The sequence below is a fragment of the Gopherus evgoodei genome, chromosome 1, assembly GCF_007399415.2.
Source record: "Gopherus evgoodei ecotype Sinaloan lineage chromosome 1, rGopEvg1_v1.p, whole genome shotgun sequence".
In the NCBI taxonomy this organism is placed as follows: Eukaryota; Metazoa; Chordata; order Testudines; family Testudinidae; genus Gopherus; species Gopherus evgoodei.
The window spans coordinates 99,120,189-99,139,781 of NC_044322.1; the positions used below are offsets into that span (position 1 = coordinate 99,120,189).

The 19,593-nt window shown below is 41.1% G+C and overlaps 1 protein-coding gene across 1 annotated transcript in view; it reads left to right on the top strand.

Annotated features, from left to right (window-relative positions):
* PCCA (propionyl-CoA carboxylase subunit alpha) overlaps positions 1 to 19,593 on the top strand; it is a 430,643-nt gene that overhangs the window by 308,084 nt on the left and 102,966 nt on the right. The window contains 1 exon segment of the mRNA XM_030568083.1: positions 13,588 to 13,686. Within this exon segment, the coding sequence (XP_030423943.1) occupies positions 13,588 to 13,686 (99 nt within the window).

Here is a 19,593-nt window from a genome sequence, read left to right on the forward strand (position 1 = left end):
CTGTATGTGTGTGTGTGTGTGTCTGTCTGTCTGTCTGTGTCTCTCTTTTTTTTTTTTAATGGGCCATCTATTGCACTGCTGGTCCAATCAATATCTCCACCTAGGGATAGAGGATGGCACTCATTCATAAGGGAAGTTATTTGTACACGTGTCAAGCAGTTTTTCACAATAGCCTAAATTTCTTTTTTCTTAATTTCATTTCATTATTCCTAGTTGTAGTCCCAAAATAATTCCTCTAAAAGCCTTAGTAGATTGTTGGTGATTTCTTCCCCCGCCCCTCAAACAATTTGTTTGTTAGTCGAACTCTGTGATTGCCTAATAATTACTACACAGTGGTATCAAAGATTTAGTTTTCCTCTATACTAAGAATAGCCAGTCTGGGATTTCCAGTATCCCTTTGTCATTACTGTAGATAAAGTGTGACCTTTCAGTGTAGACCCCACTTAACTTTTTAAAATGTTCTTCATAAATCAGTGCAACCAGTCCCTGATGATTTTTGGTGCTCTTCTCTGCACTGTCAATCCCCCTTCACTCTTCTGCAGACTAAATAAGCCCAGTTCCCCTTACCTCTCCTCGTAAGTCATAGTCCTAGACTATGTCATTGTAAGAACACAGGATCTAAGAGATGTCCAAATCACCCATGTCCTGAGAAGAGCCGATGATTGCTGGACTGACCAGCACCTGGTGAAGTCAGTCATGTCCATCAGGATTGCACCAAAACATAGAAAGCAATCAAAATCTCACAGATGGCAATACAACGTCCAAAGAGTTCAACCCTCAGTGTACCAAGAGAACTTCCAAACACTCCTCAGTGAAAAACTGGTCATATGGAAATGACAATATAAGTGTTGAAGAAGACTGGGAAGCCCTAAAACAGACCATCCATGAGGTTTGCGAGGAATCCATTGGCCTTGCTGCCCGCCACCATCAGGACTGGTTTGACGACAACACTGAGATTACCGCCCTTTTGGACCAGAAGAGAAAAGCTTTCTGTGACTGGGAAAACCAACCACTATCCAGCTGGAAGCAGAGCTCTTTCCATCAGCTCAAAGCTGAAGTTCAAAGGAGGATCAGAGAACTCAAAAACAAATGGTGGGAAAACAAAGCAAAAGAAATCCAAATATTCGCCGATGGATGTGATATACAGAGGTTATTTTGTGAAACAAAGACCCTGTACAGACCAAGCTCATGTGGCCTCACACCTCTGAAATCCGAAGATGGTAGTACCCTTCTGAAAGGTAATGAATCCATCAAAGAGCGCTGGAAGGAACAGTACCAAAAGCTTCTAAATCAAGAGTCAACTGTGATTGACGACACCATCAACTCCATCCCTCAACACCCAATCTGGGAAACTCTTGCCAACTCACCAACACCTGAGGAGGTCTGCAAAGCAATTAAACAAATGAAGTACAACAAAGCACCAGGCCTTGATGGCATACGAGCTGAAGTACTGAAAGTGGGGGAGAAACACTGACTAACAAGCTTCACTTGCTGTTTCTCAAAATCTGTAGCACCGAACAAATCCTTTCTGACTTAAGTAATACTTAACATCATCACCATTTTCAAAAAGGGAGACAGGGCCCTTATTTTGTTTTGTTTCCCTTATAGAAAGTCATTTTAGGGCAAATACTGCCTCTTTGTCTGTGGTGGGTCACTGGCCGTGGAGATGGTGGAGATCTGTTGTGCAAATGAGAACAAGATTTGGAGAGGTTGTTTGGGAGTTGAGCACCCCTTGTGTAGAGCTCTGCTCGAAAGAGGCTCACAGCTCCAACTATGCAGATCCCCAGTCTTTGACCCCTCCTCTAAGGAATCTCCTTATGGGCTGTGGCTACAATTTCAGCCCTCTAGGCTAGAGTAGTCTTTGTGGAGTGACTCTGTAGGCTCTCTGCCTCCTAGGTGACATGATTTCTCCCCTGCACAGTTGGCCAAAACTCAGCTGGGTTATGTGGGCTGGGCATTGGCTCAGGCTTTGTGCCTTTGTGCTTAAATGAAGTGTTAGGAGAAAGTAGAAAAAAATGTTAGTATCTCTGGGGACTAAGAGAGGTTTAAAAGTAAAAATATTAGCATTCATAGTTAGTTTCCATTATTTTCCCATCATTGGAGTTTTATTGGAATCTTGTGGCTCCTGTGGAATCTAAAACCAGTCTTGATTCTAGGGTAGAAGGGGTTATTGCAAGAGTCGGCAACCTCTGGCAGGTGGCTCGGGCCGGGCCAGTTTGTTTACCTGCTGTGTCGACAGGTTCGGCCGATCATGGCTCCAACTGGCCGCGGTTCGCCGTCCCAGGCCAATGGGGGCTGTGGGAAGATAAGTGGGTCAAAGGATGTGCTGGCTGTGGCTTCCCACTGCCCCCATTGGCCTGCAGCGGCGAACCGCAGCTAGCGATCAGCCAAACCTGCCAATGCAGCAGGTAAACAAACTGGCCCGGCCCAAGCCACCTGCCAGAGGTTGCTGACACCTGCATTATTGGTTATTTCTTTTGAGTTTTAAAAAAGTGCACAACACAAGAACCTATGTTTTAACCACTCAAATATAAGTAACGATAATGATGTTACTGAGAGATCCCAAAGCAAACCAGCATTATTTAGAGACAGGTATAAGGTAGTAAGTATTCTTTAGGAAATAAACTTCTGTTTTCATTGTGATAGAAACAATAAAAAATGAATGTTTTTGCATTTGAGAGACCCATACAGTTTTATGTTATTTAAACAGGCAAGGATAATATTTGTGGTGTGTTCCTACCTTAGATTTTGGTGACTTAGATGTAGAGTATGTTGTTGTACTGCATCCTGTACAAATTTAACAGTCTTTTCTTTAATTCTGGAGTATGCCTAATTGTTGCAATAAACATGTCTTTCTGAATTTATTTTATGGAATGCATGTTTTATTTAGTGAACTGTAAGACTCATTTGGTGGTTGTTCACAACCATTATAAAGACATGTATCTTTGATTTGCAAAAAGTTTTGAATATTTATAGGTGATTAAAATAGAGAGGTTGTTTAGCAGGTGCTGACTTTAATTTGTAGTTACAGTATTATGAGGTTTCTCTGGTGAGAGAATTAAACAAAAATAATTTCAAAGGATGTAGGTAATCTGCCTCTAATGCCAAATTATTTCAGGGTGTGCACTTTACTTTTTCCCCTACATTTGCGTAGATCGGAAAACTGAATGTTCCAAACAACTTGTGGAAACTTTTCCACATCAACTTTACATGTACTAAAAATGCAATTTATGTATTTAGCTGAACACATTTAAAAGGGCTAGAATGAATTAATGTTGGAAAGATTTTTTTTTAAACACTGTTGATTTGTTTTTAGCTGATATATTTAACATAGCAAAGTTGAAATTAACCCTGGTAAAAAATCAGTGGCACCTAATTAAACTTATTGAGGATACCAAAACTCACAGAATTCATACAGCATTTATTTGCACAAGACATCTCTGCTTCTATCAATGAGCGCATGGTAAACAATGCAAAGTTCAAATACATAGGAATAAATATAAAAATGTATTATTTGTTTCCACATAATGAGTCATCTCCTGTGGTATCCATCTTATTTCAAAACTGGAGCCATTTCCAAACTCTTTAATCTCCATTCCTTTTGTGAGAATGGCACTAATAGCTTCCCCACATCCTTACGTCTCCTCGTTGCGGTAGCTTTTCCTCCTGCCCTTAACTCCTATATGTTAGGCTGAACTATCTTATGTGGCCGAATTCGTCTCACCTCTGTCTATTGTTGAAGCCTCTAGAGTCATTGATGTTCTCCTTCTCTTGCCTGTCTTTATTTTAAAGCCTGACTCAGGCTGTTTCTACAGTGAGAATAAGCTTACTATTACTCTGAACGCTTTCACATAGGCTTTGCTTTTAAAAGTCATGTTGGTTCATTGGTGAGAAATCTGTATTTGTTTCAAGTCAAGAGTGCTCAGGACAAACACAGTGGTGAATTTTGTGTGTGTGTGAGAGGAGGTAAAGTTCACACTGCCAAAAGTGTGGTGTAATTTAGATGTTCTCCTCTCACTTTCTGTTGTTCGTTGCAGACCTGCAATTAAAATACCTGCTTCACTTTTAGCGTATGAGCTTGTGTTTTAAAAGTTAGCATGCTCATAAAAAGCCACAATAAAGAGCCTCCTGGTTACATTTTCCTTCATCTATTCTCTTCTCTTGCCTAAATTTTAAAGTGAGCCAGTTGCTTTTTACATCTGGAAGTAGAAAAGAAAAGACTACCAAGGGCCACTTCACTCTGATAACTGCACAGCTTTTAAAAAGTTGTTTTTACCCAGGTGAGTTAATATGGAGTACAGATGTGTTCACTGTGGTTTTTTGGATGAGGGGCATAAGTTAGAGCCGAAGTGGCCAATGACAAATTAGGAGGGAGTTAAGAAAGAACCTGCTTTAATTCTATAATGTATTTACAAGCTACAGCATAGCAGATTTAGATTAAATGTCAGGAAAAGCGTCCTAACTATAAGCACAGTAGGAGAATGGAACAGAACACCTAGGGAAGTCATGGAATCTCCTTCATGGTTGGTTTTCAAAAAGAGGCTGGATATAGCCACCTGCCTTGGGTGGTTTAGACACAAAACAAATCCTGCATCTAGAGAGAGGGTTAGACTAGATGACCTTTGCGGTCCCTTCTAAGCCTATAATTCTATGATTCTGTGATTCCACAGTTGTCTTGAAATCCAAGGGCCAGCTCCAATTCAGTCTCGGTATGAGGGGTGATAACTGAGGGCATGTCTACACTACAAAATTAAGTTGACCTATGTTAGGTTGACTTACAGTTACCACAGTATTTATGGGATTTTTTTTTGTGTACACACACACTACACTTCTTCCGTTGGTGGTGCACATCCTCACCAGGAGTGCTCCCACTGTTGTAAGAGGGGCAATGCTGGGGGCTGAGAGCCCAGAGCTTCCTGCTGGGAGCCCAACTGCCGCCTGGGCTGTCAGCTCCACTCCCTGCTGAGAGTCCAGCCCCAGGAGGCTCCCAACTGGGAGCCCAGTGGCTGCCCAGGCTCTGAGCACAAAGCTCTGCATCCAGAGCCTGGACAGCACTGGAGCCCAGCAGTGGGAGCCCAGAGCCCAGACTGTATCTGGGCTCGCAGCTGGAGCTCCCCAACCACCCTAGGGTGACAGCCACAGCTGTTAGCCAGGTGTGGGGTTCTCCGCAGGGACCCTACCAGTCTGACTTTTCAATTTCACAGCTCCAGGGCAGAGCTGTGAAATTGACAAGAGTGACAGCCAACAGCTGATGTAAGTAATGCAGTTTCCCTAAGTTCACTGACATAAGCCCTATGCCTCCCGTGGAGACATTTACATCAGCTGGAGCAAGGCTGTAGTGTCGACACTGGCATAATTAGATCGACATAAGCTGCTATCTGTCTTAGGGTACCTCTACACTGCAGCTGGGAATGAGCTTCCCAGCTCAGATAGACAAACTTGGGCTAGCAGGACTCAAGCTAGCTTGCTAACAATAGCCATGTGTAGGGTCACCAGGTGTCCTGATTTTACTGGGACAGTCCCAATTTTGGGGTCTTTTTCTTATATAGGCTTCCATTACCCCCTACCCTCTGTCCTGATTTTTCACACTTGCTGTCTGGTCACCCTAGCCATGTGGATGCTGCAGCTCAGGTTCTCAGGCTTACCCGAGGCCCTGAGTCTGAGCTCAGGTGGCTAGGCTGAGTCTCAGTCAAAGCTGCAACGTCGACACCACTATTTTTAGTGCACTAGCCAGAGCCCCACTAGCATGAGTTTGTCTACCTGGGTTGGGAGTCTGGCCCCAGCAGTATAGACCTACCTTTAGATACTGCTGCAGCCTTGTGTGCTGTTATGACAACTGAGGTCAGTAGGATTGGAAATGCTAAATGAAATCAGTACCCAAGGGCCCAGTAAACCTAGCTTTTGTCAATATAAAATGTTCAAATCAAAAGTATCATTCTATCAGTCCTTTTCTTTATAATTTACTAGTTTAATGAGAAATAGCATTGCTGCCAGTGTAGTGTAATGGGAAAAATTCTTGAAACTAGTGGCTTATTATGTCCAATGTGACCACCTAGGTGATGTATAGCAGGGGTTTTCAACACTTTTCTTTCCGAACCGCCCCCCTCCCCATGTTATAAAAACTCCACAGCCCACCTGTGCCACAACAACTGGTTTTCTGCATATAAAAGCCAGGGCTGGCATATGGGGTAGCCAGCAGGGCAATTGCCCAGGACCCCACACCACAGGGCCCCCTGTGAAGCTAAGTTGCTCAGGCTTTGGCTTCAGCCCCGGGTGGCAGGGCTCAGGGACATGTGGAGGGGATTCGGTTTTCTGCCCTGGGCGTCAGCAAGTCTAAGGTTGGCCCTGCTCTCCACCCCTGAAACCTGCTCGCCGTCCCCCTGGTTGGGAACCACTGCTGTATAGTGTCTTGTGTTGGATACAACTTTCAAGTATAACGAAGAACACTTTTCTTTCTCATTCACTATTTTGAAGCCTGCTGACCTTGTTGGATCTATGCACCAAGTTCTAGATGTATGAAATAAAACGTTTCTGTTCTATTAAGGGACTGTTGTCAGTGCTCAGCAGTTTGCTGTAGCACAGTATTTAGCTTAGACCAGACACAGAAGCCCATCAAGTATATTATTCTTATCTTAAAAATAAGGCCATTTCCAAATAAATCAAGATATTTTTCCCCAGAAAGTAGGTAGGGGGGTGCATGTGTGTATTTTTAATTTTTCATATATCCTCTCTCCCAGTAGGTATCCATGCAGCGATACTTATAACTACCAGATGTCTAAAGTTGACTTCCCATAAATAAGACACCAAAAATTAAAGGCACAAGACTTGCCTATAAAAGAGCCAGAATAGGAATTCAGGAATTCTTGGTGCTCAGCCTATGAGCTAATTGTTAGAGATGTTGTCTCTCTATTAAAAATTATTTGTTTTTGGCCTGTCTATCATTTCTTATTTTGAAACTTACCATAAGGTTTAGTGAAAGTCGCTACTAAATAAATGATTTTTAAAAATTCATTTCTGTTCTAAAATCTGAATGTTGTCTAAAATGGAAGCTGTTGAAATCTATCTTATACTCATGGTAACACAGCTGTACAATAAGGCCATCACCTATTCTTTTCAGATTTCCACAGTTAAGTGGGAAAAGAGTTGGGATCATGGTCTGCCTCTGAGGTGAACGAATGGAACCTTTGCAACTGAAAGGCAGTTAAAGATCAGGTTTGCTTAGTGCTTGCAGTACATAGACATGAGTTTTGGCTCTGAATTCCCAGAAAAGACAGGGGAATGTCTGAACTATTCTGCCATTTTCTGGCTGGCCCTACATGAGACCTTTCCCTAACATTATTTAGTGAAGCAGAGGCTCTGCTCAAAACTCTGTCACTTGGGCCATGTCCAGACTACCCGCCGTATCGGCGGGTTAAAATCGATTGCTCGGGGATCGATATATCGCGTCTAATCTAGACGCGATATATCGATCCCCGAGCGCGGTTATATCGATTCCGGAACTCCATCAACCCCAACGGAGTTCCGGAATCGACACGGAGAGCCGTGAACATCGATCCCACGCCGTCTGGACGAGTGAGTAATCCGATCTTAGATATTCGATTTCAGCTACGTTATTCACTTAGCTAAAGTTGCGTATCTAAGATCGATTTCCCCACCCTAGTCTGGACCAGCCCTTGGTGACTATCCCCAATGCACTGGCCACAAGCTGAGGAAAGATACCCCTGTGCATAGCCTGAAGGCAGTGGCATATGAGCTAGCGACACCAGTTCTGTACACTGGGGACTCCATGCTAGGATAAACCCTAGCAGGGCAGTGCTGAGTAGTTTCTGTGCTCTTTGTGCTGCCAGGGTGGGGAAAACGGGATGGAGCCAGGAGGAGAATCAGGCTATCTCTTTTTATTCTGTAATGATCCTATGAAAGCATAAACCACGCTTGCCAAATCCACTGTACGCGATCAGGCTAAAGGCACAATGGCTGTTTCAAAATATTATCCTGATAAACGTAAATTTCTCAACTAATTTCTTTAACTCTTCGCATTAGTGTGGCTTTGAGCTATGTGGATGCACTTATCGTACAAATATAAGCTATTTTCTCAGTAATGACTCTACAAAAAAATCCGAAGCAGCCGAACAACAAAGCATTTGTCATAGTAAAATTCATTTGGAGGATATAGTGTCTCTGTTAAGCTTTTCTAAGGGGACTTTTACCCTAGTAAATGCCAAAAGTTGGGTCTTGCTGATCAGAGTGATAAATGCTATCATTTTTCTCTCTCTTAGTTTTGCTTTTTATTTCACAGATTATTTCATAGATTATTATCAGGGTTGGAAGGGACCTCAAGAGATCATCTAGTCCAACCCCCTGCTCAAAGCAGGATGAATCCCCAAATGGCCCCCGAGCTGAAGAGTTGATATTCATTACCGTCTTTTCCCATTACCTCCTAGACTGGAATGCTCCCATTTCCAAAGTGAAATATACCAAGCCTCTACTGACAATTTACATGAATCTGCTACCTTACAGAAAAAAAAGTCTAATATGGAGCTGACTGTGTGTGTGTTTGAGTTATTGGGGAGGAAAATGATCTTGCAGTTATAGGCTGTTCACTCTATAAATATGCTAAAATGCTTTGAAAATCTGAAAGAAATCATGGTACTCCATACAACATAGCAATGTGCATTTGAAGTCAGAGCCCAGCAATTCAAAATCTTCTGGTCTCATTCATAGCAGGTAAAAGGCTGCCTTGATGACACTTAGAGCAAATGAATTTCTCTCCTGCAGTCATGCACTGAATAAATCGCTTGATCTGGTTTGGTACAAAAGGGCAGGATCTATAAATAGTTAACTGAGCTTTCTTTAGGACAAGTGATGTACAGGCTGGAACTCTCTCTTGGGGTCTTTTTTAGAAATAACTGCAAATATGAACAAAAGAAAAGTTTCTTCTAATGAGATTGAAACATCACACATTTTAACTTCTTCTTTGAGAGTACAGGAACAACCACTTCAAAGGTATTTAATGCTGACCTTGCGTTTGTTTGAAAAAAAAGAAAGGGGAGGGAGCAGATTTCTGTTAAACTGATGTGAATATACTTTTGTCAACAGATGCATACAGATAATGCACCTTATTACTGACTAGTTAATTTGTATCAAAGATGTTCCTATCATATATGTTTTAGTTCGTCCAGCTTTTATTTGAAAGCCGCTGCTAGCCGGCTTAATGTGAGTTCTCCCCTTTTGTTGGCTTTCCCAATTTGCCCTTGCATTGTGCTGCGCTCTGCTTTTCCCCAAAGGCCCTGCCTGTCCTGTTTGCTCTTTCATTCACCGTTTCTGCAGACATATTTATTTTAAATCATTGCTGGGATTGTGTTGAGTGATGTTCTGGATCTAGCCTAAATAAGGCTGTAAGTTATACTCTGGTATGAATACATCCACCAAAATGTCTTGTCAGTGGTGAATTTGGTAAATAAGACTCTTCAGAAATACTACAAAGAGGCATCTGTTTTCATATTTCCAACGTCAGTTTTTTCTAAGGAGGCAAGGTTATTTTCCAATTGAACCTACGCAGCTGAAAGTCTTGAGTCCAAACCTTCTTCTTTCTTTCACTTTGTCTTACAGCCAAACTAAGCAAAAAAATGATCTTGCACAGTCAAAATCTGCCATGTGCCCATAGGGGTCATAGGAGTTTCCTGGTTGGTGGTTGTAGCCTCGTTAGCCCAGGACAAAAATTAAACAAAAGATTAATGCTGCAAAATTTGCTCATCTGTTTACTACTTAGTGTCTATAAATCACTCAACTATATTGTTGCCCTAGTGCAGGGTTAGGCAACCTATGGCACACATGCCAAAGGCGGCACGCGAGCTGATTTTCAGTGGCACTCACACTGCCTGGGTCCTGGCCACTGGTCTGAGGGGCCCTGCATTTTAATTTAATTTTAAATGAAACTTCTTAAATGTTTTAAAAACCATATTTACTTTACATACAACAATAGTTTAGTTATATATTATATACTTATAGAAAGAGACCTTCTAAAAACGTTAAAATGCATTACTGGCACATGAAACCTTAAATTAGAGTGAATAAATGAAGACTGGGCACACCACTTATGAAAGGTTGCCGACCCCTGACCTAGTGTGTCATCCTGTAGTGTCTGAATGGCCACTGCCTAGAGGAAGGTATCTTCATATCTCAACAAACTACTGACGCTGATTTCTGTATAAACAACAGTGTGGACAGGCCTGGCAGAATTCGATTTCTATATTTTTTAAAAATAATTTTGATGGATAATATGTTTATTTTTAAGCTTGTTTTTTATATTTATTTACATTTTTCACTGTTGTATGAAATGGCTTTGAAACTTTTTTTCAATTTTATCTGTTAATTTTCAGTTTCAGGAAATTATGGGGGAGTCAGATATTGGGGGGATCAAATAATTTATTGACAGTAGATACTGAGGTTCAAAAAGTTGATGCTATCTAATGGTAAAAATAGAAATTGTCACCATCATGTGTCAAAATATCCAAAGTAAATATCCTTAAATCAAACTCTAATAAGTTCTCAAGGACTATTTTTCATATTTTACCTTTTGATTATCATCGATGGAAATATTTTTTCATTGGTTTGTGTGTACAGTGAAATTAATGTTTAGTGACATTTACCGATTAAAAATCGAATCCTTCCATGCCTAATTATAGAGGTTTGTGACATTCCCACTGAGTCAGACTGTTCTCTGACCGTAATATTTGGCTTTCGGCTTCCATCCCTTTAGCTAGCTTGGCTTTTGGACTTGTGGTTCTGCTCTTACTTTACTTGGCTGATTTCTGGAAGGGACAGTCTCACTACTTAAACAAATTAGGTTGGACATTAGGAAAAAGTTCCTAACTGTCAGGGTAGTTAAACACTGGAATAGATTGCCTAGGGAGGTTGTGGAATCTCCATCTCTGGAGATATTTAAGAGTAGGTTAGATAAATGTCTATCTGGAATGGTCTAGACAGTATTTGGTCCTGCCATGAGGGCAGGGGACTGGACTCGATGACCTCTCGAGGTCCCTTCCAGTCCTAGAGTCTATGAGCATCTCATAGACTCTCATATGAGTCTATGAGATGCTAACTTCATCTGAATCACAGATGGCTAGACTTGTATGTATTCTTGTGAGGGCTCAGAGTCTGGTAACTTGCCAGTCTGACACTTTTTAAAATATCTTTTTACAGTGATAGAGGGACTAATAATGAAATTGGTTGCAGAGTTGAGGTGTTTGAATGGCACCCTTCACCTTTGATTAGTACTTAGATGTCAGCTGTAGCTTCTACCAGACTATAGGTAAGTCTTGCAGAAGTACAGCCCCAGAGTGAAGCCTCAGTTGCTTGTTGGCCAGTATTCTGATCTGCTCTGGCAGCTGCTCCTTTGTTTTCTTGTTCTTGAGAAACATTGCAAGTTTATTGTTATTATTATTTATTATTTATTTGTATTACCATAGAGCCAAGGAGCCCTGGTCATATGCCAGAACCCCATTGTGTTAGGCACTGTACAAACACAGAACAAAAAATGGTCCCTGCCCCCGAAGATCTTACAATCTATATATAAGATAAGAGACACCAGATGGCTACCCATAGACGGGGAAGTACAAGGAAAGAATGAGATAGTACTGGTCAGCATGGTAGAGAGTACTCTCAGCACACCAGCTTAGCTGTTGCCAAGTTCTTTGTAGGCATCACAGCAAAGGAGAATTTTGAGGAAGAATTTGAAGGTGGTGATTGTTTTAGCACAACTGATTTTTTCTTAGTAGTGTTCTTAATTATGTCATCAGAGAAGGATTGGCTTTTCTATCAGCTTTAGTTTGGAAGGACAGCTATCGGTCAAAGAGTGTGAAGACAGGGCACCAGGCTTGTTCTGCTCTAAGTGGAGTCTCATTCACAAGATTTATACTGTTCTCAGCAGAGACAATGTTTGCCAATTTACTTTTATTGACATTGCGACAGATTCACTGGTATGCTCTGGCTGCTTTGTGCTGTTCCTGTGATGCAAAGCAGCTGTAAACCTGGTTTAACTTAAGCCAAGTTGATGGCAGTTTTGTATCTCTGGAACAGCGCAAAGCAGCTGGATCATGCCAGCTGATCTAACCTTTTGGTGAACCATTATAAATTACTTGTTTTATTCATGATCTCTAAACATGACTGTATTTGAAGCCAAAGCCTGTAGGAATATTGAGTGGATCATATCCATTAAAGAAAACGTTTATATTCTAAAATAAGCATCTGTGGAATTAGAGGTTTCTTGGGCTAAAAGTTTTCCAAGGTGAAATGAAATTATGCATATTAGCCATATATGTTTGTTTATATGGAACTCCTTTAGATATAGTATAATTTTTGCTGCCTTACCCTATTGTCAAATATATTAAATGTTCAAATTTAAAAATGCTAATTTTAAGATATCTTTACTATGTTGCCAAAAGAGGGAACAGCACTTATTGTAAATACAGTTTGCTGTAGCAGTGTTTTCTTCCAGTTTACTGAGATAATTTCAGAGGCATGAAATATAAGTGATTTTGGTAAACTTGATGTTATTGTCTGTGATTTATCGATTGGACATATTCTGGGTCTTTTGAGGATATGACTGGATGCAAGATAAAAAAATCCCTATTGTTTTCCTTTTATTTAAAATATAATGTATAGTTGAGATCGTTTGTACTGAACTTTGCCTTGCATAAATAACATTTTACATGTTCGAAGCACTCTACAAATGTTAATCAATATAATATTGTATAAATAGTATTTTTACTACCTTTTTATTAAACTCTACTGTTACTAAACTCTAAGGTCCTTCTGGCAGAATACAACATTCAGCAGTTTGTGGTAATTTTTTTTTAACAGGGATGATAGCCCAATAAGAATGAATGTAAGAGAGCACAGTCAGCATTATTCCTGTTACTAACTTTGTTTCATAACTCAGCTTGTTTGTCCTTATGTAGAAAAATTCTCATATTAAAAAAATGCTGTGATGATTTTTCCCCCTTAAGTCTTTCGGGATAACCACAATGGAATGTAGGTGTGAAATCAGTCCTCTGATTAGTAATAGATTGAGGGGAAACATGACAGAACTTGCAAAGTTTGACTGGACTTTGAGATGTAACACCAAAGAATTAATTACTGCTTTATATTAATCAAGATAACAATGCAAAACCCTTCATTAAGAGCACAGGGAAAGTTCTTCCTTGGTCCTTGGAGAGGATATTATATGCAAGCCCTGTGGTGTGGGTTGCAAAGTGTCACTTGAATTTATATGCATTACTTGTCTAATTGCAGTAAATGTAGCATGTCCAGATAGATTTAAAAGTTGGGTGGGTGTTTGTTACTTGCTGGAAATCACTTGAAACCTCACTACTCAGAGGCAGCTGTTCACAGGTCCTTCACCTCTCCCCAGAGATGCCTAGAAGACACTGTTGTTGGACCCTGTCTTTTATGGCAGAAGCAGTAAACATGACAGGTTGTTTGGGAGCCATCTGTTTTAAAATGGTTTCTGCTTGGTATGCAGCAATGAACTTGAGATCAGTGTTCTGTCCGTCTTCATGGTAACAGTCTTATTTGGTGTCACAACAGGTGGAAGTTGATGGGATGAAACTAAATGTGACCAGTGAGTGGAACCTGGCTTCACCCTTATTGTCTGTCACCATTGATGGCACTCAGAGGACTATACAGGTAAATTCACTGACACATTATTTGTGGAACTGAAATGACTGCACCCCTTCAGATCTAAAAACACTATATATCTGTAGGGATACTAAATTTGGTGTACAACAGAAAAATACAGTGTTGTTCTAACATGGTCTTTCTCCCTCCATTTAACAAGCCTGGAGCTTTATTGAGATCGATTTCTAGAGAAAATATTTGAGAAGATGACATGTCAGAATACTCTTTATATTAGAGACAATATCACATCTTTCAAATATCTCACATTTCAAGGGACCTCACTCATTTTAGTCTGAGATTTACGTATGTTTCTCACAATTGTAGTGTCTCCAAACTTCTATTGTTGGAATAAGAAATATATATTTATTAAAGGGACAAATACAAAGTCATGCCTGCATGAATGTGTCCCTCATTTGAGTCTTTCCAGATTGAAAGGCAAGGACCGCCTCTTTCCTGAATTGTTGTTTTTTATTAATATATATCAGTTTCTTGCTTTGAAGAAGAAGAAGAAGAAAAAAGCAACACCCTCACCTCCACAAAGCTAAAGAATAGTTCATGAATTGCATCAAATTCTAAAGTATCCCTGGTGAAAGTGTTTTGTATTAACTGTTTTTCAATTTTTCTCAGGGTAAGGTGGTTCAGAATTTTCATAGGCTATGTCTAGACTACCACTTATGTCGCTCAGGGCTGTGAAAAGACACCTACCTGAGCGACATAAATTACTCCAACCTAAGCATCAGCGTAGACAGCGCGAGAGCTTCTTCCAACAACATAGCTATCGCCACTCATTGCGGTTGAATTAATTAAGCCAAGAGTAGCTACACTAGAGCAGTGGTTCTCAACCAGTGGCACTCATAGCCCTGGGGTATGCAGAGGGCTTCCAGGGGGTACATCAGCTCATCTAGATATTTGCCTAGTTTTATAACAGGCTACATACAAACTATTAGAGAAGTCAGTACAAACTAAAATTTCATACAATGACTTTTATACTGCTCTATATACGATACACTGAAATGTAAATACAATATTTATATTCCAGTCGATTTATTTTATAACTATATGGCAAAAATGAGAAAGTCAGCAATTTTCAGTAATAGTGTGGCTGTGACACTTCGGTATTTTTATGTCTGATTTTGTAAGCAAGTACTTTTCAAGTGAGGTGAAAGTTGGGGTTATGCAAGACAAATCAGTCTCCTGAAAGGGGTACAGTAGTCTGGAAAGGTTGAAAAGCCCTGCACTAGAGAGCATGCAGTTGTGCCACTGTAAGCTCTCTTCTGTAGCCAGGGTCCCATTTACTAAATAGTCATTTTATTAATAAGATCAGGGTGTCTGCACACCCTCCAAGTTATAGGAAAGAGATTAAGATTCTGAAACCCTGGAATTACTTGAAAAATAGTATAAATTTATCAATGATTCAGCATTTTTTAAAAATTACTGCTGAACATGTACATTATGTTTTTCATTTTTGTTCATGGCAAATGCCACACCGATGAGCTTTTCCTTGTGACTGAATTTGTACGACTTCAGTTTTGGGCAACCAAAACTGTTGTATCTTTTAAGGATGGTACAAGTAGGAAATGAGTGACATTATCACTGTGTGTCCAGGCAAATGTATACAAATGGGGCTTTCTAGCGCATTTGTGTTCTTTAGGGACTATTCAAAGTTTTCTTGCAGGGTCGGTGTGGCTGGACATCATCCTCAACTTTTACTTACATGCTCCACTCTCAGAATTTACCTGCTTCCATCTAAAGAAAATCTTTAGGTTTAGTTTTAAAGCCTGCTCGCTTTACTAATCTTCAACAAGAAGCCATATGTATTTATAAAAAAATGAGATGTTCAGAAGAAACCCACCATATTTGGTGTGCATACATGCATGTTTTCAGATGAGTTTCCATCAAAACTAATGGGAAGTGCATAAGGATATATTACAGCAGTATACAGTATTAGGAAGCTTTTATTGTTGCTGACTAATAGTAGGTAGATTGATTATATACCAAACACATGATATTTGAACTTGCATCTTTGTTTAATTCTCAAAGCACAGAATGTTGCCATAGCTGGACATGTTTACTGCTAGGTGGTTGAGCCCGGGAATGGGGTCATTGAATTGCTGGAATACAATTATCATATGCAATGCATGCAGGGGTCACTCCAGCTGCTGTACAACAAATATTTTGGAATGTGTGTTATACAAGAAGTGTAAAAACCATAGTTATTGTTTCTCTTTGAGATATCTGTAAACCTCTGTTTTGTTCAGAAATCCTGTAGCTTGAAAAGTTATGAATGCTGTGATTGTTTATATATGTAAAATCATGGTTACAATGTGATTAACCCTTGATATCTGCTCATTGGAATCCAAAATGGATTTTTTGTTATGTTTCTCTAGACTTGTTCCTCTGCAAGGACCAGATTAGACTAGCATGTTCCTATGGGTCCATTTGTCCCCAAGAGCATTTGATCCCAGAGTCTTAGTGTATTTTCCTTCAGCAAGTCTTCGCCCTAGAGCCATTTAAGCAACTAACATAAATGAATCGAATAATTCCAGCTGTGCTTTATTAATTTTCAGACATTCTAATTTCTCTTCATAGTTGGTTTCATTCATCTAAATTTGTGTAACCAGTATATTCTTTGTGAACATTACATTTCTTTGAAGATTGATTTATGTACCTGGGGCTTGATCCTGAAAGGTGCTGAGTGCTCTGATCTCAATCCAGCAAAGCCCTTCAGCATGTAAGGAGTAAAGAAGAAAATGATTTTCAAATGTTTTGTTTTAAAATGTATTTATGCAAATTGTAGTCTGGATATTCAAATTCTTGCATATCCGTCACCTGCTTAAAATAAGTAATTAGACACATGAGTCTATTTTCATTCATCTGTTAAAGGATCTTGGCTCAGAATGTGTAAATAAAGGAAGTACTGGTCTAAGCAAAGAGTAGATCAGTGACATGGGTAGGTACCAGAAAATACCGTGATCCCACAAAGTTGAAATCAATGGGTTTCTGTTCTTAAAATTAACTGAGTGCTTAAGTGCTTTGTTGGATAGGAGCCAGAGTACTAAGCACCTTGCTGACAAAATCTCAAAAATAAAATATTGCTGAGAGTTCAATGACTGCCCCCAGCCGTAGATTTTTATTGATGTATCTCAAAACAGTTTTGCTTATTATAGATTATGTATTATTTGGGTTTCAGACCCTAAATACAGGAACTGCAAAACATTTTTGTTTAAGCAATAGATGAGTTTGGAAAGATTTAGTTAGTGAGATGCATGAAGACTGATCGATATCTTCTAGTAATACACAGCTACTGTACACTGTTGCTTTCTGCAGGGTCACTTTATTATTATCTCTATGAAAGAGAAATATTGTGTATGCTCCCACTTCTTTTCCTGAGATGAGAGAGCAGGCCTGGCTTTTCTCAGAGCTTGTAGGATCACCCTATGTTTTCACATTTACTCTGCAAGCCTGCAGTTATCACAGCCCAAGGAGCTCATCAGTGTTACTCCAGACGTGATGAGGGGGTTGCGACTGAGTAACTGATTTTCATTGCCTCACTTGTCACCTGTTCTTGGCAATTGAAGCAAATACAAGCGATCTCTCAAATACCTCATTTAAAAAACAAAAAAACACTACAACTCCCCTCTCCACTCTTCCCTCTCCCATCCCCCAAAAGAAAAAAAACATCTCAGTGAGTTTTGCTGAAGTATGCAGTGTTATATTTCAGGCTTCTTTTTTAAACTCTTAATCTCAGTTGTGTGTCATTCTCTGTGCTGTCCCTTGTTATTTCCCTACCTACTGTGCAAGCAGAGTGGCTGTTCAGCAATTCCTCTTCCTCCACTGCAGTCTTAGGCCTGGTCTACACTATGCGTTTATACCGATTTTAGCAGCGTTAAACCAATTTAACGCGGTACTCGTCCACACAACGAGGCCCTTTATATCGATATAAAGGGCTCTTTAAACTGGTTTCTGTACTCCTCCCCGACGAGAGGAGTAGAGCTGAAATCGGTATTACCATATTGGATTAGGGTTAGTGTGGCTGCAAATCGACGGTGTTGGCCTCCGGGCGGTATCCCACAGTGCACTACTGTGACCACTCTGGAAAGCAATCTGAACTCGGATGCACTGGCCAGGTAGACAGGAAAAGCCCTGCGAACTTTTGAATTTCATTTCCTGTTTGTCCAGCGTGGACACGTATGGGAGATACAGGATCAGCACGGGTGGCAATGCAGTCCCAAATCCAAAAAGAGCTCCAGCATGGACCGTATGGGAGATACAGGATCTGATCGCTGTATGAGGAGACAAATCTGTTCTATCAGAGCTCCGTTACAGAAGACAAAATGCCAAATCATTTGAAAAAAATCTCCAGGCTATGATGCAGAGTCCACAGCCCTGTGCTGTGTGACAAGCGTAACAGAAAGCCGAAGAATCAAATGGACGCTCATGGAGGAAGGGAGTGGGTACTGAGGACTCCAGCTATCCCACAGTCCCCGCAGTCTCCGAAAAGCATTTGCATTCTTGGCTGAGCTCCTAATGCCTGTAGGATCAAACACGTTGTCCGGGGTGGTTCACAGTATATCTTGTCAATTTACTCTCCCTTCCCCCCCGTGAAAGAAAAGGGGAAAAAAATCATTTGTTGACTTTTTTCAGTGTCACCGTATGTCTACTGCATGCTGCTGGTAGACACGGTGCTAGGGCAGTGAACAGCAACATCCTCTCCCCTCCCTTCCCCGGTGGCAGACGGTACAGGGCAGTATGACTGGTAACTTTCCTTGTCATCAGCCCGTGAGTGCTCCTGGCTGGCCTCAGGTGAGGTTGGCCGGGGGCACCTGGGTAAAAATAGGAATGACTCCCAGTTATTCCTGGCAGATGGTACAGAACGGCTGGTAACCGTCCTCATCATAGCAACTGGGGGCTGAACTCTATCAGCCCCTCTCCCCCTTTCATGTCTAATGAAAAGATTCTGTACTGCCTGGACTATCATAGCAGCTGGAGGCTGCCTCCCCCTCATTTTATCTCACTAAAAAGTCAGTGTTGCTTATTCCTGCATTCTTTATTATTTCATCACACAAATGGGGGGACCCTGCAATGGTAGCCCGGAAGGGTTGAGGGAGGAGGGAAGCAATGGGTGGAGTTGTTGCATGGACACCCCCTAGAATGGCATGCAGCTCATCATTTCTGTGGGATCTGACATGTAGCGGCTGTGCTCTCTGGTTCTCTGATACACTGGTTCTCTAGTACACTTGCCCCATATTCTAGGCAGGACTGACTCTATTTTTAGATACAACATAAAGGAGGAAATGACCCAGGGGGTCATTCCCATTTTTGTCTTTGCGCCCCCGGCTGACCTCAGTGAAGGTCAGCCAGGAGCACCCATGACAGCAGCAGATGGTACAGAACGACTGATAACTGTCATCTCATCGCTAATTTACAATGGCACAACAGACAGTACAGAACGACTGGTAACCATCTCTGCTACCTTGCAAAGGCAAATTAATGCTGCTGTGTAGCGCTGCAGGACCGCCTCTGTCAGCGGCATCCAGTACACATACAGCGACAAAAGGCAAAACGGGCTCCATGGTTGCCATGCTATGGCGTCTGCCAGGGCAATCCAGGGAAAAAGGGCACGAAATGATTGTCTGCCATTGCTTTCACAGAGGAAGGAATGAGTGACGACATTTACCCAGAATCACCCGCGACACTGTTTTTGCACCATCATGCATTGGGATCTCAACCCAGAAGTCCAAGGAGCGGGGGCGACTGCGGGAACTATGGGATAGCTACGGGATAGCTACCCACAGTGCAACGCTCCAGATATCGATGCTAGCCTCGGTACATGGACGCACACCACTGAATTATTGTGCTTTGTGTGACCGCATGCATTCGAATTTATACAATCTGTTTTACAAAACCGGTTTATGT